We start from the raw sequence: 27,797 nt of genomic DNA, 5'->3' as shown, positions 1-27,797 counted from the left end.
GACGGCCGCGTACGGACTCGGAGCTCGACCTTGATTTGTTCCCGATTACCAAATGGTAAATTCAATACTCCTGATGCAGACTGTTTTGCATCAAGCAACCACGGAGTACGCCTGCGGTCTCCGCCCAACATTGGTGCCCGCCATGAGAAGCAAGACCAAGGTTCAACCAATATTTCTTTGCGAGGCCATCCATCAGACACGCACTAGCCCACGCTTATGCTCATGTGCGGAACCGCGATAGTTGGACATGACCCCTACTCCGTACGCTGCAGATTATTCCACGGCGTTAACTCCGCAAGCATCCTACAGATTCAGCTTGCTGTCTTGCATACGGCGTACGTAAAATTGGCAACTCACATAAGCAGGAGCGCCCCCTTGCTAAAAAATAAATAACCATGCACCCGCGCCGTCCATATTGCGTAACGGCCCCGGCAGAGAATCGTAGATCCATCCCGTACGAGCATTGACGACGATCGGCCCGGCGCCTAAGGGTTCAGTTAGCGTGCGGGATCCGAACTCGCCAAGGCACGTGAAGCGTTTGTTTGGCGCCGTGCAACTGCTTCCGTTTCTGTTGAAAGTTGAAACGGCCATTTGGCCATGGCCCATTTGGTGTAGGGGATTTTATTAGTCCTCCGAGGCTCCATCCTAGTGTAACCGCCTACTTCTCACAATCATGCGGTGAACAAAATAAACAATTGTGATCTTATTTACGTGTCCACGCCGAGGGCTTCTTTTGGCACACGATTCCGTCATATTAGCCTGAATATCTGATAATTCTTCTGCGCAGCCGGCCCATGCCCAGATCGTATGTACACGAAAAAAAATTGTAACAATTTCCAAAAAAAAAAAAAAGAAATTAAAAAAATTGTGTGGTATCGATGGGGAGCAAGATCAAAGACGAGGCACAAAATAGACATGTAGAGCCCGGCAGCAAGTCCAGTAGTGCTGCGCCAAACGCCGATGTAACTGCGCGCCAACAGGGACAGAGGTGTTTATATCATGACTTTTCTTAGTCTGCATTCAGTTTCATGTTTTGTGCTCTTCGGTGCGACTAGCGCGATCGGTATTCAGGTTTTCGAGCCATGTTCACAGGAGGCGGTGGTTCATCGTCGTCCACGGGATATGGTGGGATAGACGCGGATGATATCCGCGCTATTGGTGGCTGTGGCGGATGATGCCTATTGCTACCTGGCAGCGGAGTCTTGGGCGGCAGAGGAGGAGGCTCAATTCGGGTTAGAGGGACGGTGAATTGCTGTGGTAGAAGTCGGGCATGCTCGTCTGGACTCAAAATGACAATCTTGTCCGAGTCTGAGGCGTTTTGGTATTGAATCGGGGATGGCGATGATAGCACGAGGCGATCAGGGTCATCCGGAATAGGCGATGCTTGCCCTGGTCGAGTGCTGCCTGTGCTCGGATGGACTCGATCGTGTGAACTACGTGGAGATCCTAGCTGATTCGAGCCAACTTGCAGACTGTCAGGAACAGAGTCGAAGGATGAGCGGCTAGGCGGACTGAGGGGAGCTGCCGGTTCGTCTCCGGGCAACTCTATGGCAAGCGGCATGTCGAAGTTGATTGCCGACGTGGACTTGACAATTTCCGGAATGCCTTGCTGAGCTCGCTCCCATCTGATTTTCGCCTTGAAAATCTTGGCCAATTTGCTTGTGATGCTATGGATCATCTTCTGCTCCGCTTCGCGAGCCATGTACCGTCGTGTGCTAATGCTGATATCTCCTAGCCTGTGCCATTCATTCATACCAAATTCGCCGACACCCACCTCAACGTTCAGGCGATAATAATTTTCGACATTGACACCTCTCTTGGCAAGGTGCTCCCGTACCATGTACTCGTGAATCTTTTCGCATCCTTCGATTTTCGAAATGAGTCGCCTTCGTGCTTCCGCAAACTCTCCGAGAAACCCTTCATACCACAGGGTTTGATTCGAGTCACTCGACTTCGGCCGCCGCCCAGTGCCAACACTAACAAAGACTCCAACCTCGCGACCTGGCCACTCGTTGACCACGGCTTCATCCAATGCGTCAGGCGCTGGGTTGAAGGTTCCGGCGCCGTCATCGTGGAAAATAGATTGGCCAATGCGCACGGGTTTGAATGCCAAGCCAATGGCGCTGGTCGCCCGACCAGCTTGCCAAATCTTGCAATCGAATTCGGGTGGCGGCTCGCGTCGTGAGTCGTATGAGCGCAACATGGCTGGTGGTGCATTGCGTGGAGATCCTTGGTAGACGGCAGTTACAGCACTAAAGAAAAGTTAATTCTGTAAGCTGGCCCCCATATTCGGGGGGTTGATTTCAACAACTCACGTTTTGGTTCGCGTTTCTCGCGCGTCATATAGCCTTGCATGCGGGTTTCCGTATCGTGAGTTGAAGGCGGGTCGCGACGCCATTTGGGACGATGGGCTACGAGCACTGAAGCTGACGGTACTGGCGTTACTGAGGTTACGCCGAGGCGCAGCGCTCGAGTATAGCGCAGCGTTGAGAGGACTGACAAGATCGGGTGCTTCTTGACCATCATTTCCTTCCCTCTCGTAGATGGTGTGTTCTTGCACAGCCTGCTGTATCGCCTCCTCCAGCTTGCTAGCTTTGAAAAGCGTCGACCGGTAGGGGATGCCAGCGATAGTCTTGTCGGTCTCAAAGACGACCCTCGTCATCCGCACATATAGCTCCTTGCAAGTTTCCAGGTCTAGGCGCAGTCGACCAAGCATCAGGGCGATCAGGCCGCCAGTTCCGGTGCCAACGATGAGGTCAAAATGGTCGCAAGGCTTTGGAATCTCGTGACGTCGCGGGGCTCGGCCCTCAATTTCGACAAAGGTTCTGTGCATGAGTTCCTGTACAATAATGAGCATAGAGTAACCGCGCACGCCTCCGCCATCTACAGCGCAATTAGTACGAGATGATCCTTTGAGGGGGATATATTGAAGTCAAAGTAGAAGAAAAATTTACCAAGAGAAAGCACACGCAGCGGCGGACCCTTGGAGGTATCCTTGCGACGGACGCCGCAAGCATCCATGCCGGGCTGTGAGGCTCAGATCTTAACTGAAAAGTTGAGCAATGGAAAAAGCGCTTGGGCGACGGCCGCGAATCTGATCCTTTAGGTTCGACAGAGCTGTAGTGCTGCTATTGGTAGTAAGATGAAAGAAAGGTCCTGAAAATAAACGAGGTCGGCCGGAGCGCAAAGATGCGGCCACAGTCGCTGCAAAAAGTGCAGAGGTGCCGTGACGCAATCCAGAGAAATAGCCAGAGCCACAACGATGATTCCCGCCTTGTGGGCAAAGGCGGGGGGCTTGGATGGGCTTCTCTGCGGGGCGGCTTCTGCAACGCCACTCGGCAAAACCCAACAAAGAACAAGGACGGACCTGTCCGTTCTCATGGACCCCTGTCGCTCAACTAGGCCATGCAACGGGTGGTGACGCAGCCTGGCTGGTGGATTGGAAGAACTGGCGAGGCTGTCTACAGTCAGGGAGACGTGAAGATGTTGCAAGAAGGGTTCAATGTGATGATGGGGGAATGGGCAGAGGATGAGGGCCATGGGAGGAGACAAAATTCAACCATACCAGACGCTTTTGGGCAGGGACGGGACCCCGTCGCAGGCAACAGCTACCCGACAAACCCGGCGCGTGACGCAGCATGCGAGGCTTGGCAAGAGGCTGACGTGCTGGGCTTGCGTTGTCCAACGGAGTACGGAGTACTTAACGGAGTAACTACTCTGTACAGTAGAAGGCGTTACGAGCGTCGCGGGCTAGGTACATAAGATAAAGAGCGAGACCTGCCGCTAGTCTGAGTGTAGTTTAGCGTAAAACACCACATGTTCCTTCCAGTTCCTCGCAACAACTTTCCTAACCAGTGCTCTTGACCAGCGGCCCATGGCTACTGCTACTGACATGGACCATTGACCGCCTCCAATGCATGCCAAAATCCACTATAAAGCCGGGCCCACCACAGACGATTTGGTAGCGTCTGAGCATTCAATCCCTCAACACGAACGAGTGCGATGCTTCACAATATCACGTCTTATTAATGTTGTGTCAATCTCCAGCTAGGCAAGCGACCGAAGGTAGCAATGCACTTATGCCTGGAAGGTTGACAACACCAAGCATTCGGCACAAGACTTTCTCTGACGGGGCCGCAGCGTCAAAGTACACTGCTGACCAGCAGAGGGCTGCATTGCCTCCTCATAGTATCAGCCACAGCGGCCGGTGATGCTGCGTTAGGGACAGGCAAAGTGCGCTTTTCGGTGGAAATTTTCCCAGCAAGGAAGTCCAGACGGGTTGGGCCCGAGCTAAATACGAGGTCGATGCCTCTTCTCACCGGCTTGTTGGGTTGAAGCCATGTACAAGTCCACGTGATCTTAGTTATTACCGAGACGCGTTGACCTTGGCCGCAAGCTCTTTACCGGAACAGTGTTTATCCGAGACGCCCCCTTCTCCCATGCCCTAGAGTCATTAATCGCTTTACTAAACCTACACTTTTGGCTACCATTCTAATCATGCAACATCTCGCACTTCGATTCTTTCAAGCGCAATGGGCATCGTTGAGATTTTATCTGTTCAGGATCACTTGCGGACTCTATGATTTATGGAAACTCGTGACGTTCAAGGAAGTACACACCACCCTCGCACAGAAAGATGCGTCCAGCGACCGGGAACACGACACGCCAAGACCCTTCCCACTAACATCGCAGCAAATCGACGACAAAATATGCACGTTCATCGATTCCGTGAATAAGACTGCCGTTTGTGAAACAGTTTCTGAACTCTATGGCGACAAGCCTTGCAGGATCATTGATCAGAAAAATGGTAGTTTCAACATCTGTTTCTTTGTTCGATGTGACGTCGTGGATGTCACATTGGTGTTGAGGATTCCAATCGATCCCGTTACTTATAATGCCTGGGACAAGCTTGTCAGTGAGGTGACGGCAATGCGGTAAGCTATGTCTGTATCTGTGATAATACAGTACAAGTCTCTTATGTACCCTTGCAGATATATTGAACGTAACACCACAATTCCCATTCCTCATATCCATACATATGGCAGAAACAAGAGGTTGGTAGAGGGTGCGTCAACGCCATTTATGGTCATGGACTGTATAAAAGGACAACAGCTCCATACAAGAACGATGATGCACGCCACGGAAACCCAACGCAAGAGGCTGTTCATTGACCTTATTGATATCTTGACCCAACTACGCAAGCTTGAGTTTACGTCTTCAGGATCTTTAATGCCAAACCCAGACGGCAATGAATCGAATCCTATCGTGGGGCCCTTCCTTTCCATGACTGCAAATGAGTTTGAGAGAAGCTATGGGGTGCCGGTAGTCAGTGGGAATTTTACATCTGTGAAACATTTCATCGACTTCCATTGCCATATGTTGACGGAAACATATCGGCTCCCTGTCGAAGAACTTGACCACAGACAGGCGAAAGAGGAAATATTCGCGCTTGAAAGCATACTCAAAGAGCTCCCCACCTACATAGACCCACAAGAACACCGCCACCCGTTCATACTAGCCCATCCCGATTTGAGGTGTGGTAACATCATCGTTGATGATGACTTCAGTATTCGCGGCGTTATTGACTGGGAGTTCACCAGTTCTATTCCGCTGCGAATGTTCACCCCGCCGTCATGGGTTACGGGTCACGACCCCGACATGCTGCGCATCTTTACTGGTACTCCACGAGACAAGATATTTTTGGAGTTCTGCGGAGTTCTTGAAGAGCGGCGCAATACATCGAACACCTGTGCACAACTCTGTCAAGACTGGGCATTTCGACAGGGGCAACCTGAGCAAAATGGAGCGTTTCTTTTGGGACTTTCTTCCATCGTTGAAATACTGCGCCACCCTTCCAGTCTTGCAGATATATTCTACTCGTCTATTTTTCGACGTTCATTTGGACCTACAGCATGCCAGGATGCTGTAATACATGACTTTTTTCATCACCCCGATAATGAGAAGCTCGCAGAACAAGTTGAGGTTCAGGTTGAAAAATCTGCGCGTTACACTGAATATCTCAGAAGTCAAGGCCTACTTGTCGACGACGACCAGTCCAGACAGATCCGAGAATTTCTTGAAAGAACGAAACATTTGGTGTGAGGTGACTTTACAAGCTGCCTGCCACGCAAAGCGAGCACTTTCGCTTGACGGTGCCTCACTGCTGCCTGTTCAGCCGGCGAGAAGGCGTCGCAACCGTCCGGAACTGACTCCCATTGGTCCCCAGTAGCGCCCAGGGGTGGGACGCACCTGGGCGACCCGCCTCGTCAGAATCAACGGAGGGTTTCCTCCTAATGAACATTATTCACCGTCAAACACATCTACGTATCCGGGGAAAATATTTCCGCATCTATCAAACGGACTCGGCTCGGTTGGCTGGGTAACCTTGTTCAGCGAGCTTTGTTGGATGGCGCTTTTGCTCGTTTCCGGGCGCCAAAACATCGAATCCCCAGTGATGAGCAATTACACAGGTTTTCATCTTGCTGTGAAACAGTGCAATAAACAATACGGGGACTCTTGGTCACTTTCCATGGTGAGAGGTGAAGTGACGAGCTCGAAATTAATGCCGTCAGTTACATCTTGGCTTTTGGGTAACTTTCGGAGTGGCCCATGATCTCCCAAGTAGTCATACAGGGCATTTCAGGTTCAGCTTCCACTGTAATCTGATGCATCGATTTGATTTGCATGTGCCGAGGTCTGGGCGCCCCGCACAAATGTCTCGGTAATGAAGCAGTCAACGAGATTTTGAACAGAAACGCGTGCCGAAATCTTCTCTCAGACGTTTGTTCCGGGTGAAGTGGACGTATCCATGATGGCGTAGAGCACACTCGGTCAAGCCACCCATTTTGACGTGAAATGCGAACCCTGAAAGCTGCGAGGAAATGATTAGGGCAAACCCATTAGACCTGGCGCTCTTTACAGAAACGAAATAAAAAGCAGTGGTGGCGGTGACAGCTTTTTATACTTATTTAGACAGGATTTCGGCCACCTACTTAAGTACCTACTTAAGTATGGCTAAAATCCTCCGTTGCATGTTTGGGGAGTAAGTTACTTGGAGGAACATGTTCGTTCTGACGCTAGTCTGCTTTTAGACTAACAGTAAGTCTCGCTATTCAGGTATCAAGTACCTAGGTAAGTAGCATGTACTAGAACCGCAACGCTCTCAACGCCATCTACTGTACCTAAGTACATTAAGTACTTAAGTAGGTGGTTTGAGAGTGTACTCTGCAACTGGGTGGGCATTTTTGTGCTAATTGGTTTGAACTTTGGTGTACGGAGCACTTGATATTTTCATTGGTCGTTTTGGCCGTGCTTCGCCACAGGGCGGTTGACGTTGGTGTTTTTTGAGCACGGATAAAGTTGCCTTATTCTGGAAAAGTGGATGACAAAAGGAGCATCACTAGCACCATGTCAAGCTCAGTTTGCGACTGTTGCATACTTCTTCTGGGCAGCTCCAACGTATTTCAAATCTCCTACTTTAGTTGGTTCCTTTGGCCAAATGGTTTTCTCTCATTTTTCCGCGACACAAGGCGTGTAGGAGGCTCTGCTCTGCTACTTGTCCAAACGCAGGCTCACCTCACCGCCTTGGGCTTGCAGGTTCCTTCCTGCATTCTTTCCAGTTGGGCAGCACGCGGCTGTCATGGAGGCCGTGGCTATTGGGAAGGACAACGACTTGAAATGCCGACTCGGCTTTGGAGCACTCTGTAGCAGGCAAATGCATTACGTGCATGGCGCGCTCAAACAGTTGGTCGAAGCTTCCTGCACCCATTCACCTGTTGAACTTGCCGCGCCCAATGTCTCGGCTGGCCGCTCCGTGTAAAGGCCACTGAAGCAACATGGAGGGAGTGCTAATAAGGAGTACCAGGCGTATTCGCAATTGGTTGCCTTGACGGCCAGCTCAACCGTCCCGAGTCTGGGCTTCTTCTGGATGAAGCAAGAATGTGTGACGGATGGAGCGCATGGATTGCAAGACGTCGGATACAGAGTCCGACGTTTCCTCGGGGCGGTTTGATGTTGAACCAATGACGGTGAAGGCAGCTTACCCAGTCGTTTGGCATTGCGAGCCTAAAAGGTTGGCGAGGAACCAAACGCGCAGAGCCCTAAAATTGAATGTGCATACTCCGTATGCTCCATGCATCTCCACGATACATGTTGCTGCACGGCTGCGGCCGGCTGGTGCCAGACTACGGCGTACAGCCCACAGTTACACGACAGCTGTTCACACAAACGCTGCTTCTACCATTGATTGCCTGGAGCGCGCAGACAAGATTGATTCCCATGGCACAAAAGCCAGCTGAATCCGCAAAGCTGACCCGGCGCACCAGTGGAAGCTGCCTCGGCTACGGGCCAATGGTAGCGCGTGGCCCTCCACATTCGGCACCACGCAGAGGGGACTCGGGGGAGGGTCGCTGTGCCACTGCTTGCGGATACACCAGAGGACACCGGTTGACTGCTCGCCCTGCTGCCGCCCGGTTGGAACCCGGCTGAGCGTCTGCCTCTGCTTCCGAGCTTGTCTCCCTCTGCGCCCACCCTGGCTCGGTGACGGGTTTCTGGGTTGCGTACGCCGGCTCGCTCCGTGTTGGCTTCAACACTCGCCGAGCCAACCTTGGCGACGACAAGGTCAGGCGGGCCACCAGGCCGAATCTTTGCGAGCAATCAATCAATCAGAGCAAGCGGGCAAGCAAGCAGCTTCCGTCGAGCAAGCGGGCAAGCAGGCAAGCAAGCAAGCTAGCAAGCCTTGCAGGCCCAAAACTTGTCGGAGTCAAAGAGACCAAAACGGCCACGCCAGCTCTCCTCTCCACGCAGCCTCGTCGAACCCACTCTGGATTCCTGCCGTCAGCTCACGCCCTCCCCTGCCGGGTTCTTCTGCTCCATCACCAGGATTGGTTCCTTCGTCGCTCTGCCCGTCCGCTCAGCTCCTGCCGAGATGCCCTTGGCTATTCTGGTAGCAGCCTCGCCCACAGCCTGTCGACCTCGTCCTCGTCTGTAGCTGGGAACCCACTCTCCTCTCCCTCCTTCCGTTCTCCCGCTCAGGCTTCAAGGCCAATCAATGGAACGACTGACGGCCTCTCTGCTCCTCCTCTGCTCCGCTGCCGAGCTGCCCTGCATCGTGCCGTCTTTTGCGTGGCTGGCCAGGCCAAGGCCAGTTCCGCTCCGCCTTGTGCTGGCCTCCAGAGTTTGCAGTGCCACCGTTTGACCCATTCATCCGCCTCATCGTCGCATCGCACCCGGCACCAACCAGCCAACCCACCAACCAGACCTGCTGCCCCACCGCGCTTCGTCCTCTCGAGTCTCGACGACAGCTCCGTCGTGCGTTTCCCTCTCTTGATTCCTTCCCTTTGTCGTCCATTGCGCCACGCCAATTCCATCGCCGCCGTCTCTGGGGCTTCTCTGCCCATGGAACCAACTACAAAAAAGAGGAAGTTGGCTCCCAAGGTCAACGCTTCGTCGACCCCCAATTGCTCGCCTGCCGTGCCTGGTACTGCCTCTGCCTCTGCCATTACACCTTCAGTTTTAGCTAATACAAACCACAGCTACTGCAGCTGCTGCTGCTGCCGCCGCCGTCGCTGCCACTACTGGCCAGCACCCCAACGAACCTTCGGTGAGCCATGGAACCAGACCAGACACCCCCGTCATTTTTGGAACGCTGCCCAGCGCTCTTGGCCTTTCTTTTTCCTTTTTCTTTTTCCTTTTCCCATTGGTTTCACTTTTTTTTCTCTGATTTATATATGGCCTTGTTGCGGCACCGTCCAGCTAACACCATCAGCTTTCACAGAGCCAGCTCTATCCGGCCCATGATGCGCCGCTTTCCGAACGTCAAGACTTTGAATCCTTTGCCCGACATCTTCAAGATGCTGCCATGTTGATTCAGCGTCAAACCGAAAGGCCGCCATATGCTGATGTTTCCGTTTTGCTGTTGAGCTGGGAGGAGGATCGTTCTGTGGATGACGACGTAGCCGCCTTTGAACAATTACTGCAAGATAAATACAACTACGCCACGCAACGATGGCAGATCCCCACCGTACCAAACCCAAGCATCAAGCTCGGCGTACAGATGGCATCTTTTCTTGAAAATGCCCGGCCGAAACACTTGTTGATAATATACTATGCGGGACACGGCTATGTTGGTGTCGATGGCCATGTGTACTGGGCTTGGTGAGTCTCATTGAGCTGACCATGACTCAAACGTGGCCCCGTGACAATTTCTGACTGTTTGACTTGTAGCAATGGCCGTGAAGATGCCGCCAAGCTCAAGTGGGATGGAGTGAGGTGTTTGTTCGAAGATGCGCAGTCCGATATTCTTCTGCTCCTAGATTCCTGTGCAACAACTGATCCTCCTACCGCAGGTAGCCATGGCATAAAACAGGGCATCGCCGCCTCCACCCCTGAACATGGCTCAAGGGAACAGGGCAGTCACTCTTTCACGGCTAATTTAATTGAAGCCCTACAGAAATTACATTGCGGACGTCCCTTTAGCGTCAATCGCCTCTACGAGGAACTCGTGGCACAGAGGCAGCCCCAAAACGCACAAGTTGCCAGAACTCAGACCACCAATCCAGGCGCGCCCCTGCAAAGCCGATTGCCACTGTTATTCACCCTGACGCCAGGTAAAAGCCAGCATCTCACCATGGCACCTTTGCCGTCGCGGCGGCTCACTGGACCGACTCAAAACGGCGGTGAAGCGTCCGAGGGCCAGGTCGCTCGAGTACGCGAGGATCAGCTTATTGATCCGGAGTCTGCAGCCGACATCCGATTTGACGAAGCTCGCGTACTGGTTTGTACGACATTCGTTGGCGATGCCAGTACCGACATGTCATATTTCAATCAATGGCTCCAAGATACGCCACCGCTTGCTTCTAAGATTGCGGTGGAGGGAATGTTCCTGGGTCCGCCAACCATGCTTCTCATTTCCATGCCCCATTCGATATGGACTGTCGTACAGCACGACAAAGTATGCTGCTTCCTTGGATACGTGAGCTCACACAATATGCTTCATCTGTATGAAAGACTGGTTGGGCCGACCGACGTTCGGCCGTCTGCGAAGGAGGTTGAGGACGGCAGAATACTGTTGGAGGCGAGGGAACTAGCAGCCGGTACACCTGCGAGGGCGGCACATCGGCGAGACGCTGACGAACACCATGATCACCTTTTCCACTCCTCTGCTACTCGGGAACACCCGGGATCGCTGGCGCAAAGCAGCTCGTCACCGGCGACGTTCAGCCTGGGAACCCAAAAGCCCAAGAACGAAGTGGAAGACTCGGCGGAAATGCAGGAAGCAGCAGAGCAACTAAAGGCTTTAAGCCATGTGCGCCATCGAAGCGACGAGGCGAACAATGTGGCGGAGAGAGCCCGAACTAACTTGCCGGATGGGTTGTCAAACGAGACACATCGATTGCCTCAAGACACGAGCGACGTCGCGGTTGATGATTCGGCAATGCTGATGGATATTAAACTGACACCTAATTCAAAATCCAAGGGTCCTCGGCGATCCGTCTTTAAGCAAGAGTATCGATGCAATCATTGTAGTCATGCCCCATTTAAAGATTCGTCGTCGCTTCGCAAGCATATTGCTGCTGCGCACACGAGGCCGTTTCCTTGCGCGTTTTCCTTTGCCGGCTGTACAAGTACATTTGGATCCAAGAACGAGTGGAAGCGGCATATCGCCTCCCAGCATCTCTGCTTGCAGTACTACCGCTGTTCTGCATGCCCGCAGACGGCAGCAGAAGGCAAGGGCAACGAATTCAACCGGAAAGACCTCTTTACTCAACACTTGCGTCGAATGCATGCCCCATTACAAATCAGGCGAGCAGTATCACAGGGAGACGGGCAGCTGCAATCAAATTGGGATGCGCAAGTCAAGGAGATGCAACAATCCTGCCTAGTGACACGACGCCAACCACCGCAGCGAGCATCATGTCCCAAACCAGACTGCCGAAAGGAGTTTGATGGGGCGAGTGCATGGGATGAATGGACAGAGCACGTTGGACGCCACATGGAAAAGGGAGAAGGGCCTGTGCTTGGAGCGGATGGGCTACTGGCGCAGTGGGCTTTGGACGAAGGAATCATCGAACTCAAGGGCGATGGAGGTTATCGATTATGTGCCGCCAACGGACTGCTCGGGACGTCGCAAAGCAGCTCGGGGCCAGTGCTAGACCGAAAGGACTCAATGACTATGTCGTTTGCCACGGACTCATCGCAACTTGAGGATACGTTGATGGAGGATTCGAAATCAGGTGATGGCGAGGTCGATGCGAGCCATGTGACCGCGGTGTAGGGCGTGCTCAATTTTGGTGTGGCAGATGATGTTAGCGGCACATGTGCATGCATGGGCGAAAGCAAAGGCCCGAATGAAAAGGAAAAAGAAATCCAATTCAATGTTGAAGACAGACCAACGACGTTACGAAGCGACGACTCATCTAGTTATTATTTCATACGCCATGACATACCTGGGGTTTGGGGGAAATTGAACTTGTTGCTACTTGGAGTGGTGGTTTGCTGCAATTGACGTCTGTTCTGTTCATCGGCGTCAAACTAAAAGCCGACGGGGGCGGGGAGTCATTTATTTGAAGTGCTATTCCTCACGATAGCTTGCTCTGCATTTTCATCTTGACCTTGACTCGAAGCGGGCCGGGCCGGCCAGGCGGTGCAAGAGCTGTTGTTATCCAGTCATTGGACGTGGCTGTTGTGGCGATAGATGAAGGGGGAAACTATGGTGTATAATAGGAGCGGCAGCACTAGGGGGAGAAGTGATGGTCGGCCTAGGCTCTGAAATGAGGGCGGTGGTAGCAAAGTGTGCGTTTTCTGAGTGTTTGAATCGGTGGAATGCGAGGGATATGTTGACATGGTCGGATCCAGCTCCGTGACCTCTGTGAAGATGCATGCCATGGGCGCTGCCGCGAGACGAGTCTCATCGTGGCAAGCGCTTTTTGGCCCGACGTCGCGCTTGGCATTCACGCCATGTTCTGGTATTCGAGTCATCCATCTGTATCCGGGACGGGTTGGTCGCCTGCCGACGGTGTGAGTGGCAGCTCCGTCATGCGACCAGTCCACGTCAAATGAGCGGCTACGTGTCGACGATGCGGTCTCCATGCTTGCTTGCCCGCGGGGGCCTGGCCTGCTGGCCTCGGCTTGCGCGCCACCCCGCCGGAGGCATGTTCGTGCGTGTAGTCGAGGAGAGCGTGTCGCCGGGTCGGCCGCCGACCATGAAGCTAGAGCCGGAGCCGGCCGGAGCCGGACCAGGTGGAGCGGAGTCCGGGCCGTGCCGTGCCCTTGGCGTGCCGTGCACAACCGGATGTCTGCGACCACGAGACGCCAGCTGCGGCGGCTGGGTCTTGAGGGAGGGCGGCGTGGATGCACGCCGTGCAGCCGCGACATTTGATTCACCGTGGCAGCTGCGGGCGGAGGGCGGGAGAGCATATACGGGCGGTAATGCAGCTCGGATCGAAGCGTGTCCTGGGAAGTGGTGCCCGGACTCGTGAAAGGAAACCTTTGCCGTGGGGCTACTATCTGAAGCTGAGCTGTATGATAGTCTATCCGAGCACGCCTGTCGCGAGTTTTGTATGCGTGCAAGGGCTAGTGACACTTTGTCGAGGATAGATTTTGTCAAGATACTGGAAGGAACACTCGCCTACGTAGGTTGGGGGATATCCTCAATATAAACACGCTTTCAGCCCTTGTATAGTTCTCCACAATATTGTCCACCTGTAATTAGTACTCGCTTCCAACAGATTCAACGTGGCTTCAAAAAGGTGGATGACTTGCTAATGTCCGTCTAAAAAGGGACATGTAGCGCGTTACAATGAGGCATGGCAACAGAAGACGTGAGGATCTGCGTACGTCTTGTCTGCGGCGTGGCTTTGCATGGCCATTCATCAAAGGCCCCGCAACACTAATTGTTGTCGCTGCATTTGTTGACGCTCCAAGAGGTTCACATGGGTCCGTTGAGCGGGACGATTTTCTTCCTGAGGCACGCTTGAAATGCCCCAATGCAGAGCACCCTGGGTACTTGACATGCTGTGGGCGCCTCGGCAGTGTTTTTGTACCGAGTACGTCCTGGAGTCGAGTCGTGTTTGTGACGTGGCATCGGTGAATGCGCCGCCAAGGATGTAAAAACACCCTCAAGTCCGTACTGTGAATGATCACTAAGTTGGAAAAGTCGTCGGGCTGGGAAAATGCAATTGAAGCCGCCTCGTTGCACATGATCTGGATCGCAGTCGACGACGGCCCGACAAGGTTGTCTGCCAGCTGGTCCGGTCGGAACAAACTCGACAGCCCGAGGCACGGACCATCATCGTCTTTGCCATTTGGTCCTTGGTCCTTGGACCACGCTTGACATGCACCGACGACGCTCGTCCGCGTCCGCAACCACGACAGATCCCGGGGGTTTGACTCAACAAAACACTGCAGACAACTCCCGTACAACGTCCCGAGACGCACCGCTGCTCCAACCAGACCAAGACCAAGACCACGGGCTGTGCCGTCCACCACCCAACCATCCACCCGCCACCCGCCATCCGCCGTCCGCCGAGTCACCAGACCGGACCAGCGCCAAAACCTCAAGTGCTCCAAACTAATCCACGCCAGGCCGGAAGCCGCTCTCCACCATGACGTTTTCTCCCCAGAAGATGCCTCCTGGATCGTCCGTCAAGCTGACCGACAGCCTCCAGTATCAACAACAGCATCCGCAACATCCGCACCATCCTCAACCACAATCACAACCACAACCACAACCCCAACCCCAGCATCAGCCGCCGCAGTCCCAGTCGCAGACCACGTCCCACCCGTATCAGCAGCATCAGTACGCCTCGCAGCCCCAGCAAGTCCAAGTCCCAGTCCACGCCCAGGCCCAGGGCCAGGTCCGCCCGTCCCAGTACCAGCAGCCGCAGCATCACCACCAGCAGCTCGCCATGAACGGCATCAACGGCAACATGGCCGCCGCGCCGCCTCCCATGCCAGCCGCCCCAACGCCCGCCGGCCACCAGGCCGAGCTAAACTACATCTACGGCATGGTCGAGGAACTCAGCCGCCAGCTCGCCGACAACCGCAGAGTGACCGAAGACATCGTCAACGGGCTGGGCAGGGTGCGCAGCAGAGCCAAGAGCCAGAACCTCTCCAACGACGAGCTGATCGCCGCCGCGGCGCCCCATCTACAAGGTGAGGAGGAGACAAGGCAAAGCAAAGCAACGCGAAGCAAAACACAAATAAAAACAACCCAGCTAACCGCGCGGTCGTGTGCAGCCGACTCCCGGAACCTAGACACCGTCGTCTCCATCCTCTCCGAGTCGCTCGAAAAAGCCAACTTCGGCCGCGACGCCAACGCAGCGCTGCTGACGCAGTACGCCAACGCGCTGGCCCTCATGCTCAAGCAGCTCCACGACTACAAGGCCAAGCACGTCGCCGACGTGGCGGCGTGGCACCGCTCGTACAGAGTGCAGCTCGACGAGGCGCGCCAGGAGAACAGCCGTCTGCGCGAGCAGATTTGGGAGATGCAGACGCACGCGAGCCGCGCAAACGAGAACCTGAGGCTGTTCCGCAGCAAGTACGACGAGGACGCGAAGCGCTGGGAGAAGAGGGTCGAGGGGACACGCATGCGCCAGGAGCTGCGCTTCTGGAAGAGGATGGCCATGCCCGAGCTGGACGACGACGACTCGTACTGGAGCGGCGACGACGACGTCATCGACGAGGCCGAGAAGGAGAGGCTTCGGGAGCTGGAGCAGAGGGCCGCCCAGGAGCAACTGATGGAGGGGCACATTGACGAGGATGCCGGCGATGCCGGCGATGCCCACCACATGGGCGTCATGGGCGGCATTGCCATGCAGAGGGACGAGTCGGCGAGGGCCATGGCGCTGCCGCTGCCGCTGCCGCCTCCGAGGCCGCTGAGTGCCGCGTCGAGTACCGGGTCGACGGGGCAGTAGAGAATTATCACGACGAGACGGAGCGAATACCCCCTTTATGTATTTATCATATAATCACATGGCTGGTAGCCGGCATTCATTCATCCCTCATCCCATTGGCCCCCATGCCCTACTCGCATGCCGCCCAAGTCAACCCTCCACTGTACAAGGACTCGACTTGATGCCATCCATCGTTGCCCCGTCCGTCTGCCGCCGATTGCCGGACACAAGTGGGCACCAGAGTAATCAATAGCCGCTCTGCTCACGCCGGGCGTCACCGCCACCCTCGCCGTCCTTTGAATCGGCCGCCGCCTGTCCGGCCTCCCTGATGCCCTGCTCGTCGCCGCGCAGCTTTGCAAAGTAGGCCTTGATGTCCTCGGCGCCGACGGCCTTGCCGCTCTCGGCAAACTGCTGGAAGAACGGCTTCAGCCGCTCCTTGAGGTGGTTGTAGGCCATGACGCCCTCGATTGCCCGGACGCGGTCCACGTTGCGCAGGGCGCTTTCGCCTCGTTCGAGGAGACTGCCGCTGCCGTGCGTGGAGCCGCCGTGCCGCGAGCCGCCGTCCTCCGAAATGGGCGGCTCGTACACCTCCTCTTCCTCGAGGAGTTGCGGGTGCGCGTTGACGAGCCCGTGGCAGTCTGTGCAGCGGCACAACTGGTCCCGGAAGCCCTCCTTGAAGAAGAGCGAGAACCGGCCCGGCGGCGCGGCGGGCAGGTTCGGAAGCTTGCATCCCAGCTGGGTGCTGTCCGTCTGCGCGGCTTCGGGGGCACGTGGCGTGCTGTCCTTGCCGGGCTCGGCCTTGGAGGGCGAGTCCTGCTCTTCGCTCTTGACGCGCTTGGCTTCTGCTGCTTCTTCGACGTCCTTGTCGGCCTTGCGTTTTCTCGAGCTCGGCTCATTGTCCGTCTCGACCTCCGTCTTGGCCTGGCGCGTGGCCGTGTTGCCCTCGGCCGGGTCGAGGAAGACGGGTGGCAGAAATCCCGAAGTGCCCGCGTAGCGCTTGATCCAGGGATTCGCGTCCGCACACTTGTAGCACAGGAAGCCCTCGAACTCGTCTTCGTCGGGGAATCCCGGCGGCATGGGCGGCTCGTCCTCGTCGTCGAGCACGGCGACGTCGGCATCGTCGGCCGGGGCGTCCTCCGGTTGCTCTTCATTGCCCTCCGAAATGGTGGCCAGTGCGCCGCCGTTCCGTCTTCTCTTGACACCTGGCATCTTGTCGAACCACCTGGGGCCCATGCCTACGAGGCAGCCGGGGTGGTACCAGTCCTCGCCGCAGCCTCCGGACTCGTGGGTGCCCAGCCCCAGGCACTGGAACATTGTGCCCTTTTGCTGGAACGGATCATAGTCGCATTCGCAGCCGCAAAAGATGTTGCGAAAGTTCTGGTTGTACTTGTTGTTGACGTCTGGCTCTTCCGAGTGGACGTTGCCTTTGGTCTTGGTTTCTTCGTTTGTCCGCAGTGTGCATGGGCTTGTCGCCGGGATTCTCTTGGTGCCGCAGTCGCATGTGAAGTTTCGCTTCTGGAAGATTTCCACCAGCCTGTGTTCCCCGTGGCATTGCACGGAGCAGGCGTAGCATACGCCTGCCGGCTTCCACGCGGACGGGTCTTCTGTGGCGGGGTTGCATGTCAGACAGGCAAAGACGTTCTGTCGAAGCGGGCCGAGAATCTTGGTGCAACATTCGATACTCTGCAATCGTCAGCAACGAGCCAGGGGCGTGGGTGGATATTGGTACCGGCCGCTGACGTACATAGGGGAGCGCTTCGCGGGCATCGGCCTCGAGGAGCTCCTGGTTGCGGAGGAACCTGTGGAGAGGATTAGACGGGATAGACGTGGGTGCCTTTTTGCCGTGCGCGTGGAGACGTACTCTGCTGCTGTCTGCGAATCGTCCGACGCTTGGGATTGCTGGGAAAAGCTATTGCTGCGTGCTGGTGCGGCCTCGTCTTGCGGGGAAACAGTCGACATTGTGACGTGCGTGCGCGTGCAAATTAAACAAATACAAGTAAATGTGCGGATATGGGGGTTTTTTGCTGATGCAGAGAGCAGAAATGGCTAATTCTCGTGATCATTGAGACTAGATTTTGATGAACGTGAAGGAGATGGCGTCGGCCTGAGGTCTGAGGTTGCGACGGCAAAGGTGGTTGCGACAGTTTGGACAGCGGGTGACGGGTGTCAGGTGACAAAAAGTCGCGATGCGGCGCTGCGCCAGAACATGACTCTCAGTGACGGATTTATTATTGCAGGACCCCTGGTCTGTGTGCCTGAATCCGGCTAGCGCCTGAGCCACTTAACGCGTGAGACGCGTCTTGAAAACGCGATGAAGGATGAAGCCAAGCACGCGTCGCACATCTTACCTCGTCACTCAACTCTCTTGTTCAAAGACATGCACCCGGCTGCACTCTTCTGCCTGTTCACTCTACACATTCCACCGAACCGACTTTTGCGAGTAGATATCCGAGGCGATGAGGCATGTCATGATCCATGCGCTGGCTATTCGCACTGGATTTGGACTAATTTGCGTCACAGTTCCCCTCTTCACAACAGCTCAACCTCGGGCAACCGTGGCGCCGGGCCGCGACCGAGCCGCAAACGCTCACGAACAGGTGGTGACGATGCCACGTCCTCTGTTGGGCCGGGCTCAAGTCCCATGCCCTCATCTCCACCTGCCCCCTTTGCCATTGAACACGGCATGGAAGACGATGACGAGGTCGAAGAGGAGGCTGGAATCCAAGACGACATCGACGATCTTGACGAGATGGCCGATGACGATGTCGACCTGTTTCGTGAGGGCTTTGAGGCGGATTACAGATCACGCGAAGATGATGCATACGAAGCGATTGGACTTGACGACCAGGGAGAATTCAACGACATGGATCTGGGTGCCAGACGGAGGCTTGAAGCACAGTTGAATCGACGGGACAGAGAGGTTGCCCGTCGGCAGCGGATCCCGGCGGCTTTCCTCCCGGGTGACGACGACGACGACGGTGAAGTTGACCTTGCCGCGCAGCCTCGTCGACGTCGCCACCACTACGACGAGGACCCTGATGATGGCATGGATGCCGACATTATGGACGAGGAACTGTCACTCGAGGCACTTGGCGATGTCAAGGCTGCCAATCTGACGGAGTGGGTCTCGCAGCCTGCGGTTCAGAGGACCGTCAAGCGCGAGTTCAAGGCGTTCCTCACGTCCTATACCGATGCTTCCGGCTCGTCTGTCTACGGCAACCGCATTCGCACCCTTGGCGAAATCAACGCCGAGTCACTCGAGGTCTCGTACGAACACTTGTCCGAGAGCAAGGCCATCCTGGCTTACTTCCTGGCGAATGCTCCGTCGGAAATACTGAGGCTCTTTGACGAGGTGGCCATGGACGTGGTTCTCTTGCACTACCCAGATTACGAGCGCATCCACTCCGAGATCCACGTGCGCATCTTTGACCTGCCCGTCCACTACACTCTCCGCCAACTGCGTCAGTCACACCTCAACTGTCTTGTTCGCGTTGGTGGCGTTGTGACTCGACGAAGCGGCGTCTTCCCGCAGCTCAAATATGTCAAGTTTGACTGCACCAAGTGCGGCATTACCCTCGGGCCGTTCCAGCAGGAATCCAATGTCGAGGTCAAAATCACCTACTGCCAGAGCTGTCAGTCTCGGGGCCCCTTCACACTCAACTCTGAAAAGACTGTATATCGCAACTACCAGAAGCTGACGCTGCAGGAGTCTCCTGGCACGATTCCGGCTGGTCGCCTGCCGCGCACGCGCGAGGTCATCTTACTGTGGGATCTTATCGACAGGGCCAAGCCTGGCGAGGAGATTGAAGTCACCGGCATCTACCGCAACAACTACGACGCACAGCTCAACAACAGAAATGGATTCCCCGTCTTTGCCACCATCCTGGAGGCGGTCAACGTCATCAAAGCGCATGATCAGCTTGCAGGATTCCGGATGACGGAGGAGGACGAGCACGAAATCCGCAAGCTGTCCCGAGACCCCGACGTCGTGGATAAGGTGATCAACTCTATTGCGCCCAGCATCTATGGCCACACCGACGTCAAGACTGCCGTGGCGCTGTCGCTGTTTGGTGGCGTAGCCAAGACGACAAAGGGACAACACCATGTCCGCGGTGACATCAACGTCCTTTTGCTCGGAGACCCCGGCACCGCCAAGTCACAGGTGCTCAAGTACGTCGAGAAGACGGCCCACAGAGCTGTGTTTGCGACCGGCCAGGGTGCCAGCGCGGTCGGTCTGACGGCGAGTGTGCGTCGAGATCCCTTGACCAGCGAGTGGACGCTGGAAGGCGGCGCCTTGGTGTTGGCCGACCGCGGCACCTGCTTGATTGACGAGTTTGACAAGATGAACGACCAGGATCGAACATCTATCCACGAGGCCATGGAGCAGCAGACCATTTCCATTTCCAAAGCTGGAATCGTCACGACGCTCCAGGCGCGGTGTGGGATCATTGCGGCCGCGAATCCCCAGGCTGGCCGTTACAACTCCACGCTGCCCTTTTCTCAAAACGTCAACCTCACCGAGCCCATTCTGTCGCGGTTTGATGTCTTGTGTGTCGTGAGGGATACGGTCGAGCCGGAAGAGGACGAACGACTGGCCCGGTTCATTGTCGGATCCCACAGCCGCAGCCACCCTCTCAGCCAACCGTCTCACGACTCGATGCAGGTTGAACAGTCCTCCGTACAGGCTGACACCCAAGGGACGTGGTCGGCCTCGTCGACAACGAAGGAGGGTGCGATCCCGCAGGCGCTGCTTCGCAAGTACATCCTGTATGCCCGCGAGCGATGCCACCCCAAGCTGTACCACATGGACGAGGACAAGGTCGCTCGGTTATTTGCCGACATGCGAAGAGAGTCGCTCGCAACTGGTGCATACCCCATTACGGTAAGCTGCGACGTGACCACGGCGTAGGCGGGCACTGACTTGCCGTCTGACTGTGCTAACATGCCACCACCCATGCGTAGGTCCGTCATCTGGAAGCCATCATTCGCACCAGCGAGGCATTCTGCAGGATGCGCCTGTCGGAGTACTGCTCCTCGCAGGACATTGACCGCGCCATTGCCGTCACGGTGGAAAGCTTTGTCGGCAGCCAGAAGCTCAGCTGCAAGAAGGCCCTCTCTCGTGCTTTTGCCAAGTACACCCTCACCAGGCCGGGCGCCAGCAGGCGGGGAGGTGCGCAGAGGCGAACGGCCACTGCTTCGGCTTGAGCTGGGGGGTGATCAACCACCGCTGCGGGGTGCGAGGGCTGGCAGGTTGGGCAGATTTCATGTCGGGAGTGCACGCATAGCTTACGAAGCTGGACGAAATGTATATGGACTGGGTTGCAGGAAGTGTACACTGGCGTCGGGGGCGGGTCGTCTACCGGTTTGTCCTCGCCAATGTTGCAGCACGTCTTGTCACCAGAGCGAAAGAACAGAGGGATCGAGTCGGGTCGTGCGGGAGCATAGGCAGAGTAGCACTTTGGCATTGGCTGTTGAACAGTCGGGCTCACACAGGTATGGATGTCCATATCCTGACAGAATGGTAGCATCGAGTTTGGATTCCCTCTGCAAACAGGCCCGGCTCCGTGCCCGTTGCGTTGCTCGGAGCCGCGACCCAAAGCAAAGCCAAAAGAATCAAACTGATGCGTTCCGTATCAGCGGCTGTGGCGAAACGCACCTGTCATTTCAAAGAAATGGTCAAGGATGGCGTCTGCACCACGAGGAGTCGGTCCGGCAAAACCTTGAACTCTACGACCGGCGACGGGTTTCCACCACAGTCTCTGCCGTTCAGAGGCGTTGGTCCAGAATCCTGCCCACGGGGCCGTCTCCCGTGGCGGTATCCTAGTTTTGTTTCAGCTCCATGGAGCATGCTACATATCGTGGAACCTTTTGGAAACCAAAAGACCGACTCGAGCGATTCCATTCAGGGTCCGTCGCGTCGTCTCGCGTCTCATCCCGCGTCGCTGACTCGTGTCCCGTCGCCGGCACATGCGCAGAAACCCTGGAGGCGTACATGCAAAGCGGCAAATTTGGCTCGATGTATGATGCGCACTTGAGCCTCTCCGCGCCAGGACCTGGAACAAATACAGCTGAAAAGCAGCCAGAAGAGGGAGAGGGATTGTTCAATGCTGATCCCCCGGCCCTCAGGCCAGATGTCGCACGGCGCATGTGCCTGCCGATGAACGCGCCACGCCGGCAGGGCGAAAAGACCACAAGACGCGACAAGACCAAAGCTTAATTCGAACCCTTTCTATCTGATGCGCACCCCCGCCGCGGCGGCCGAGTCAGACGGCGGACGAGCAGCCCCCCTCCCGGTCGACCCAGACGGCGCAGCCGGACGCGGCGCCTCGTCATTCGTCGAGCCCGGGGCCGCGGGGCCGCGGCGTCGGCGGAAGTCGCGCTGAGCCGGACGCCGACCTCCCTCCGCGCGCCGGTCGTGTGTCGTGTAGACAGACAGCCTACTTTACCTGCCGCAACCCCCTCCCCCCTCCCCCCTTTGGGCCGCGAGCACCACGCACCACGCACCACGTCAAGTTGCAGGGCGGCCGTCCAGGCAGACGACGCCCTTGGGGACCCGGCGCTGTGGAAACGCTTCATCTATCCGACGAGACGGTGGGCCGTCGAGAAAACTATGAGCCCTCGCCCTCGTACCATGCCCGTGTTGGTCTTCGTCGCCGTCGCCGTCGCCTCGCCGTCTGGAGTATTTGAGGCGCGGTTTTCCTGCCGCTTTGACGTGCCGGACTCGCAGTAGTCAGTTGTCGGACACATCCTCTGTTCACGTCTTTTTTTTTTCCTATTTTTTTCTTCACAAAGCACCAAGTTTTTTTACGACGTCTCAGCTTCAACGACAGTCAACATGGTGATGCTGTCTGTTTTCGTCTCTAGCCTGATGGCTCTGGGTGCCGTGGCTGGTCCTGTGGTACGTCTCCCGTGGAGGGGGCACTGAGGCTCGGAACATCTGCTGACATGTCGCGTACAGGATCAAGTTGCCAAAAGAGCTGACAGAAATGGGCTCATGATGCGGCGTCAAGCTGAAGCCGGCGCTGCTGGTATCGGCGGTGGCGCTGGTATCGGCGGTGGCGCTGGTATCGGCGGTGGCGCTGGTATCGGCGGTGGCGCTGGTATCGGCGGTGGCGCTGGTCTCGACGGTGGCGCTGCTGGTCCCGGCGGTGATGCCGGCGCTCCTGGTCTCGGCGTTGGTCCCGGCAGTGATGCCGGTGGCGCTGGTCTCGACGGTGGCGCTGGTCTCGACGGTGGCGCTGCTGGTCTCGGCGGTGATCCTACCAACCAAATGGCTCCTGCCATGTGTCAAATTCCCTGCTCTGCTTTGCAGGGGATCCTTGGGAACACTCAGGGACAGCAAGGCCAGGCGCCCCCTCCGCCCCCTGACGTTAGTCAGGGTCAGCAAGGCCAGTTGGGCCAGCCGCCTAGTCTCGGCCAGTCGGGCCAGGATGGTGGTCTCGGCCAGTCAGGCTTTCAGGGCACTGCTTAGAACTCTGCTCGCCGTTAGGTCTGCCGCGGCCACGTTTTCCGGGCCTACCCCGAAGGCGAGGCCGACGCGGCTGGTCTGGTGCACCGTGCCTGGCGCGACGGAACAGGCTAATGCGAGGGGAAGACGGATCAGTTCGGGGTATTCGACATTCCACCGGGCGCATAAGCAGGCGTTACGCTCGCGTAGATGGAGTTCAATGTTGGGAATGGCGGCAAGTTGCATGGATTGCTGACTTGTCTAGGTCGGTATACTTGACCACTGATGGTGCGAATTAGTTAGGGTTATATTTTAGGAGAATCTGATGCCACCAACGAATATTCTGCCCTCGCCAGGCCATTCACTCGGTGACTTGTGGTGGCTTGGACCAAAGGCTGCTCAATGGTGACAGCACGAGTCTACGCCCAGCTCGTCATGCCTGACTTTGGCGCCGTTTGCGCCCTGTCGGCCATGGGCACGAGAAACCACGAATCACTACAAAGGCAGGTCTGCTCCGGAGAGCCTACATTCCATCACGACAGGGCGCAAATCAGGCGGAAAAGAGGGCGTGCCAAGGCCCAACAATACATCTTGGCAGCTATAAGATGCGACTCGAGAGGGCTGGAATTGGCCTGTCCCATGTTCACTCGTAGCTGGATGAAACCGGTTGCACGTACTGGAGTGACGCAACGGTAGACATGTGCCGGTGCGTTTGTGTTTTTTTTATTTTTTATTTTTTATTTTTTTCAATGGTTGGCCGGAGACGATGCAAGAATGCGCCGGACCACTTCGGGTTCTGTGGTGCCCCGCGGTTCCCGATGAGGAAATTGACGTTGACGATGCAAGTCGGCGGCAGTCGTCAGCAGTCGTCGTCGCCGGGCGTCTCGTCCGGTCCATTCGGCACAGCTTGCGTGTGGCATTTCTCGTGAAAGCCGTCTGCTTGGAGATGCAACGGCTGCGCATGTGCATGCGGCTCTGCCCGTGGCGCTAGTCCAGATCAGGCCGGATGCCTCCTGTCGCGCGGCACAACAAAGCTCACTAGCTAGCGTAGGCACCGAGCGAGGAAATAAGACAATACATGTTAATACCGAGGTACACGGCGATCTGGTTATCGAGGTCGACGTGCTGAATGCACCGGATGAGGTGTGGGCTGGCCGGCACACTTGCCGAATCGGGCCGATGCCACGTGCGCCGCGTCCGGGATGCGTCACCCATCGCATGCCGGAGTATGCAGGTCGGATGCGTCCCTGGTTTCGTCTGACGCGTCGATGCCATTGCCCATGCTTGGCCCGGCCAAGATTGTGCAGGTACGGGTGCGTGGCCGAGTTCCGAGCAGCGTGGCTGCACAGCCGCCGTGGTCCCGGTCCCTCTGTTTCTGAATCTGTTGCCGGCGTGAATGTCTCCATTACACGTATCGGCCCTTGTAACGCGTTCTACCCTTGTGGCAGTGATGCGTGCTTGGCACTCGAGCGTCATCTGCCGGTACCGGGCAACGGGCAGGCATGTGCTTGCTGTTTACGCTTGGCGCAATCAAAAAAATTTGCTGAGGCCATCGTGGAAGCCGTCTCGTCCCGTCCTTCTGCCCCGTCTGGCGAGTTGACCTTGGCGCCATTTGCTTGAACCTTGAACGCGGTCTGCGTCCGTGCAACACGAGCTCTTGTCTACTCGTGACAGAGTAATATAACTGCATGACGAGTCGACGGCGCCGACTCCTGCAATGGCAGTGAGAAAGGCTACAGATTTGAAGTGGCTTGGAGCCCACGCGACGCTGTTGAGAACAAATTAATAAACGCCAGCCCTCATTGGCTCTTCCTCTTGCCACATCCTCGCTGGAAACTCAAAGCACCGACTCGAATGCTAGTCATGCCTGACCGGGCCGCGCGTGCATCACGCATGTAGTTACGCACGCGCATGCCATGCCGAAGGGGGCTTCATGCAGAAAAGCGGCCAAAAGAGAGGTTGTCCATGACGCAAATCCGAGGAATGCTCCCACCGCAAAGCCCTGGTCGGGGTTCGGGTGGTCGGCGTACTTGCTGCCTCGACCTCGCTTGGTCCGACTCCAGAGTCCAGAGTCCAGACAAAGGTTGCGGGTCTTGCAATATATGTTGAAATGCAACGCGACGACTCAGTCATCTTGTCCAAGATGACGTGGCCTGCCCACCTGCGGCCGATTCCTCTCCTTCCCCGAAACCAACCGCACGCGGCTACAAAAGGGCGCGAGTAACCTGCACTTCCGCGATCCGGCGCGGCTCTGGCTACATCTACTCAAGAGTCGACAATACTCGCCCACACACAGCACTTCAGACCACACTCGCCCAGTGTTCCATCTACTATTGTTACTCTACCATCATGCAGCTCCGCGCGTCGATTGGCATCATTCTCCTCGGAAGTGGCGTTGCTCTTTCCGAACGCATGGCTGGAGAGGTAAGAGCTACGAGGGCCCTGCCGCGGATCCGTGTGACACTAAATTAACAAAATGTGTAGCCATTGGGTGAAGTTCTACCTCGTTTGCAGCGTTTCAATGTCAAAGGCTGCGACCATACGGTAGGAGGCACCCGAGTTATATTACTAGAGCAGAGAGTATGCTAACGTCCCCTTAGCGGAGCGGCGGATTCATGTCTTGTAACCTCACTCCGAAGAATGTCAGTGAAATAAGTGTGTTCTCCTACGCACAAGCTTCTAATAGGCATTTGTAGAGTGATGAACAACCAGACCACAAGTCTCTTGACGACTTCTGCTCGCGCTTTTATGTAAGCAAGACCATGTGTTTCCCAGTATATTCAAGAAAGCTAAAAAAATTCCCAAGTGTTCCGGGTGTAAAGTTACCCGTGATAAAAATCCCGTAAGAAACTCCCTGAAATCGCCCACAGCGCAAGTTCTAACCTCTTCTAGGGCTTCCTGGGCTGCAAAGCAGCTCCCAAGAAGGGACCCAAACCTAACATGCACCTTGACAAAGAAATGGTACGAGGGCCTCGAGGCGAATCCGCGTGAGACGCTAAACTAATCAGACTTTGTAGCCGTTGGAAGAGGTGCGCCGTCACTTCCCCAACGCGCGTACCGCACGTTGCGGCATTGTAAGAGGCACCCAAGTTATATTATCGGAGCAGAGTACGCTAATGTCTCGTTAGGATGGGAATATGGTCTCTTGTGACTTCTATGACGTTGGTAAAATAAGCGTCTTCTCCTACAGTCAAGATTCTAACAGGGATCTGTAGGGAGATGACCATCCAAGCTACGAGAAACTTGAAAATATCTGCAGAAACAGAAACGTAAGTCAGATGAGATGTGCCCTGATATGTGCAGGAAAGCTAAGAAAAATTCCAGTGTAAAAGTTGTAAGGTAAGCGGTGCTGCGTTCTCCTTGAGCGACGAGGGAGCTCAACGGGTAAGGAACTCCCTGAAATCCGCGTATAGCGCAGTTTCTAACCTTATTTAGCGTTTTTTGGACTGCAAAATCGAAGTCGAATCCAAGATCCCATCCGAGGCAGATGAAGCGTGCAAAGAGCATGGTCTTTCTGACCAACAATGCCGCCGTATTTTCATGAACTGCACTCGTCCTTCGAGGAAACGTGAGAATGAGCGTCAGCCCGATGAAATAATTGCTTGCGTGAAGCAGAACTTAAAAAACGTGGGGTGGGTATGGCAAACGCGAAGGACGGTAACCTAGAAGACACGGCTTTTCACAGACCTGGGGTCCCTGGAGCATAAACCCCAGCCATGTCGGGGCAACCATCGTTCAAAGACAGAGGGCCAGCAGAATAGCAAGACGCTTGGGAATCAGGGGCATTTATATACTCTATATATACTCCGTGGTTTCCGTTGCTCAATCCTCGAGCCTGGCCTTGAAACCTCCTTGCGCCATCGGCCCTGCGTGGAGGAACTCCATGGTATGTCGCACACCAGGCGTCCTCCGCGGGTCCTCCCCGGGGCCAGAGAGCGACATCTTTGCCCTGTGCATGCCGAGTAGTAGCATCGTATCTGCTGCGGGAAACCGCCCGGCTAGAATCCCAGGCTTGACGGTGAATTTAGGATCCCAAACACGCGAACCTGCGGCTCTATCCCGCGTTGATAACCATGTACAGATGGCTGGCGAGAAAGTATAGTTGAAGATGCACTGGTCGTTCTACCGCATAGGAGAATGACAGCACAGGCAGGACCCTGGAGACGCGGCACCCTGGCACGACCAACAGCCGCATATGATTGCCATCTCTGTCCGAGTGTCTTGGGGGGGAGTCATTGTTGTCCCAGCTTACTCGGACTTTTGCAACAATGCACGGCGCATCGGTGCTCGCCGGCCAGAGTATGCTTCAGACATGGACATCTTCACCTCTGACGACGCATGTTCCATCAGTCATCGGTCATTTATCTAATGCGACAACTCGTTCCACAAACATCGCCAGCCTAGGTTCAAGGATCGACCTCGTCACAGTGCGAAGCGTTTGGTTCCCATCTACTCGC

The 27,797-nt window shown here is 55.8% G+C and overlaps 8 protein-coding genes across 8 annotated transcripts; 6 read left to right on the top strand and 2 right to left on the bottom strand.

The window, feature by feature from the left end:
- Positions 1 to 1,051: 1,051 nt before the first annotated feature.
- Positions 1,052 to 3,021, bottom strand: MAM_06928 (Patatin-like serine hydrolase; the record flags this gene model as incomplete). Its single annotated transcript, XM_040825726.1, has 3 exons — positions 1,052 to 2,252; positions 2,316 to 2,883; positions 2,955 to 3,021. The coding sequence occupies 3 exons, from the start codon at positions 3,019 to 3,021 to the stop codon at positions 1,052 to 1,054; spliced, it is 1,836 nt and encodes a 611-aa protein (XP_040676283.1).
- Positions 3,022 to 4,497: 1,476 nt separating this feature from the next.
- On the top strand, positions 4,498 to 6,102 carry MAM_06927 (phosphotransferase enzyme family protein; the record flags this gene model as incomplete). The annotated part of the gene is made up of 2 exons (XM_040825725.1): positions 4,498 to 4,934; positions 4,992 to 6,102. 2 exons carry the CDS (start codon positions 4,498 to 4,500, stop codon positions 6,100 to 6,102), a joined length of 1,548 nt encoding a protein of 515 aa, XP_040676282.1.
- Positions 6,103 to 9,396: 3,294 nt separating this feature from the next.
- MAM_06926 (Zinc finger, C2H2-like protein) lies at positions 9,397 to 12,274 on the top strand (the record flags this gene model as incomplete). The annotated part of the gene is made up of 4 exons (XM_040825724.1): positions 9,397 to 9,478; positions 9,534 to 9,601; positions 9,767 to 10,155; positions 10,225 to 12,274. 4 exons carry the CDS (start codon positions 9,397 to 9,399, stop codon positions 12,272 to 12,274), a joined length of 2,589 nt encoding a protein of 862 aa, XP_040676281.1.
- A 2,329-nt stretch (positions 12,275 to 14,603) lies between these two features.
- Positions 14,604 to 15,914, top strand: MAM_06925 (uncharacterized protein; the record flags this gene model as incomplete). Its single annotated transcript, XM_040825723.1, has 1 exon — positions 14,604 to 15,914. One exon carries the CDS (start codon positions 14,604 to 14,606, stop codon positions 15,912 to 15,914), a length of 1,311 nt encoding a protein of 436 aa, XP_040676280.1.
- Positions 15,915 to 16,139: 225 nt separating this feature from the next.
- MAM_06924 (Zinc finger, N-recognin) lies at positions 16,140 to 17,852 on the bottom strand (the record flags this gene model as incomplete). The annotated part of the gene is made up of 3 exons (XM_040825722.1): positions 16,140 to 17,576; positions 17,638 to 17,692; positions 17,755 to 17,852. 3 exons carry the CDS (start codon positions 17,850 to 17,852, stop codon positions 16,140 to 16,142), a joined length of 1,590 nt encoding a protein of 529 aa, XP_040676279.1.
- A 682-nt stretch (positions 17,853 to 18,534) lies between these two features.
- MAM_06923 (DNA replication licensing factor mcm2) lies at positions 18,535 to 21,098 on the top strand (the record flags this gene model as incomplete). The annotated part of the gene is made up of 2 exons (XM_040825721.1): positions 18,535 to 20,775; positions 20,856 to 21,098. The coding sequence occupies 2 exons, from the start codon at positions 18,535 to 18,537 to the stop codon at positions 21,096 to 21,098; spliced, it is 2,484 nt and encodes an 827-aa protein (XP_040676278.1).
- Positions 21,099 to 22,728: 1,630 nt separating this feature from the next.
- MAM_06922 (uncharacterized protein) lies at positions 22,729 to 23,364 on the top strand (the record flags this gene model as incomplete). The annotated part of the gene is made up of 2 exons (XM_040825720.1): positions 22,729 to 22,791; positions 22,852 to 23,364. The coding sequence occupies 2 exons, from the start codon at positions 22,729 to 22,731 to the stop codon at positions 23,362 to 23,364; spliced, it is 576 nt and encodes a 191-aa protein (XP_040676277.1).
- A 2,325-nt stretch (positions 23,365 to 25,689) lies between these two features.
- On the top strand, positions 25,690 to 26,555 carry MAM_06921 (uncharacterized protein; the record flags this gene model as incomplete). The annotated part of the gene is made up of 7 exons (XM_040825719.1): positions 25,690 to 25,764; positions 25,825 to 25,884; positions 25,941 to 25,982; positions 26,037 to 26,090; positions 26,233 to 26,301; positions 26,358 to 26,414; positions 26,469 to 26,555. The coding sequence occupies 7 exons, from the start codon at positions 25,690 to 25,692 to the stop codon at positions 26,553 to 26,555; spliced, it is 444 nt and encodes a 147-aa protein (XP_040676276.1).
- Positions 26,556 to 27,797: the final 1,242 nt, after the last annotated feature.

Source organism: Metarhizium album (assembly GCF_000804445.1).
Source record: "Metarhizium album ARSEF 1941 chromosome Unknown scaffold_25, whole genome shotgun sequence".
NCBI lineage: Eukaryota > Fungi > Ascomycota > Sordariomycetes > Hypocreales > Clavicipitaceae > Metarhizium > Metarhizium album.
The sequence above is the reverse complement of the archived record's forward strand: the minus strand, read 5'-3'. Positions and strand labels throughout refer to the sequence as shown.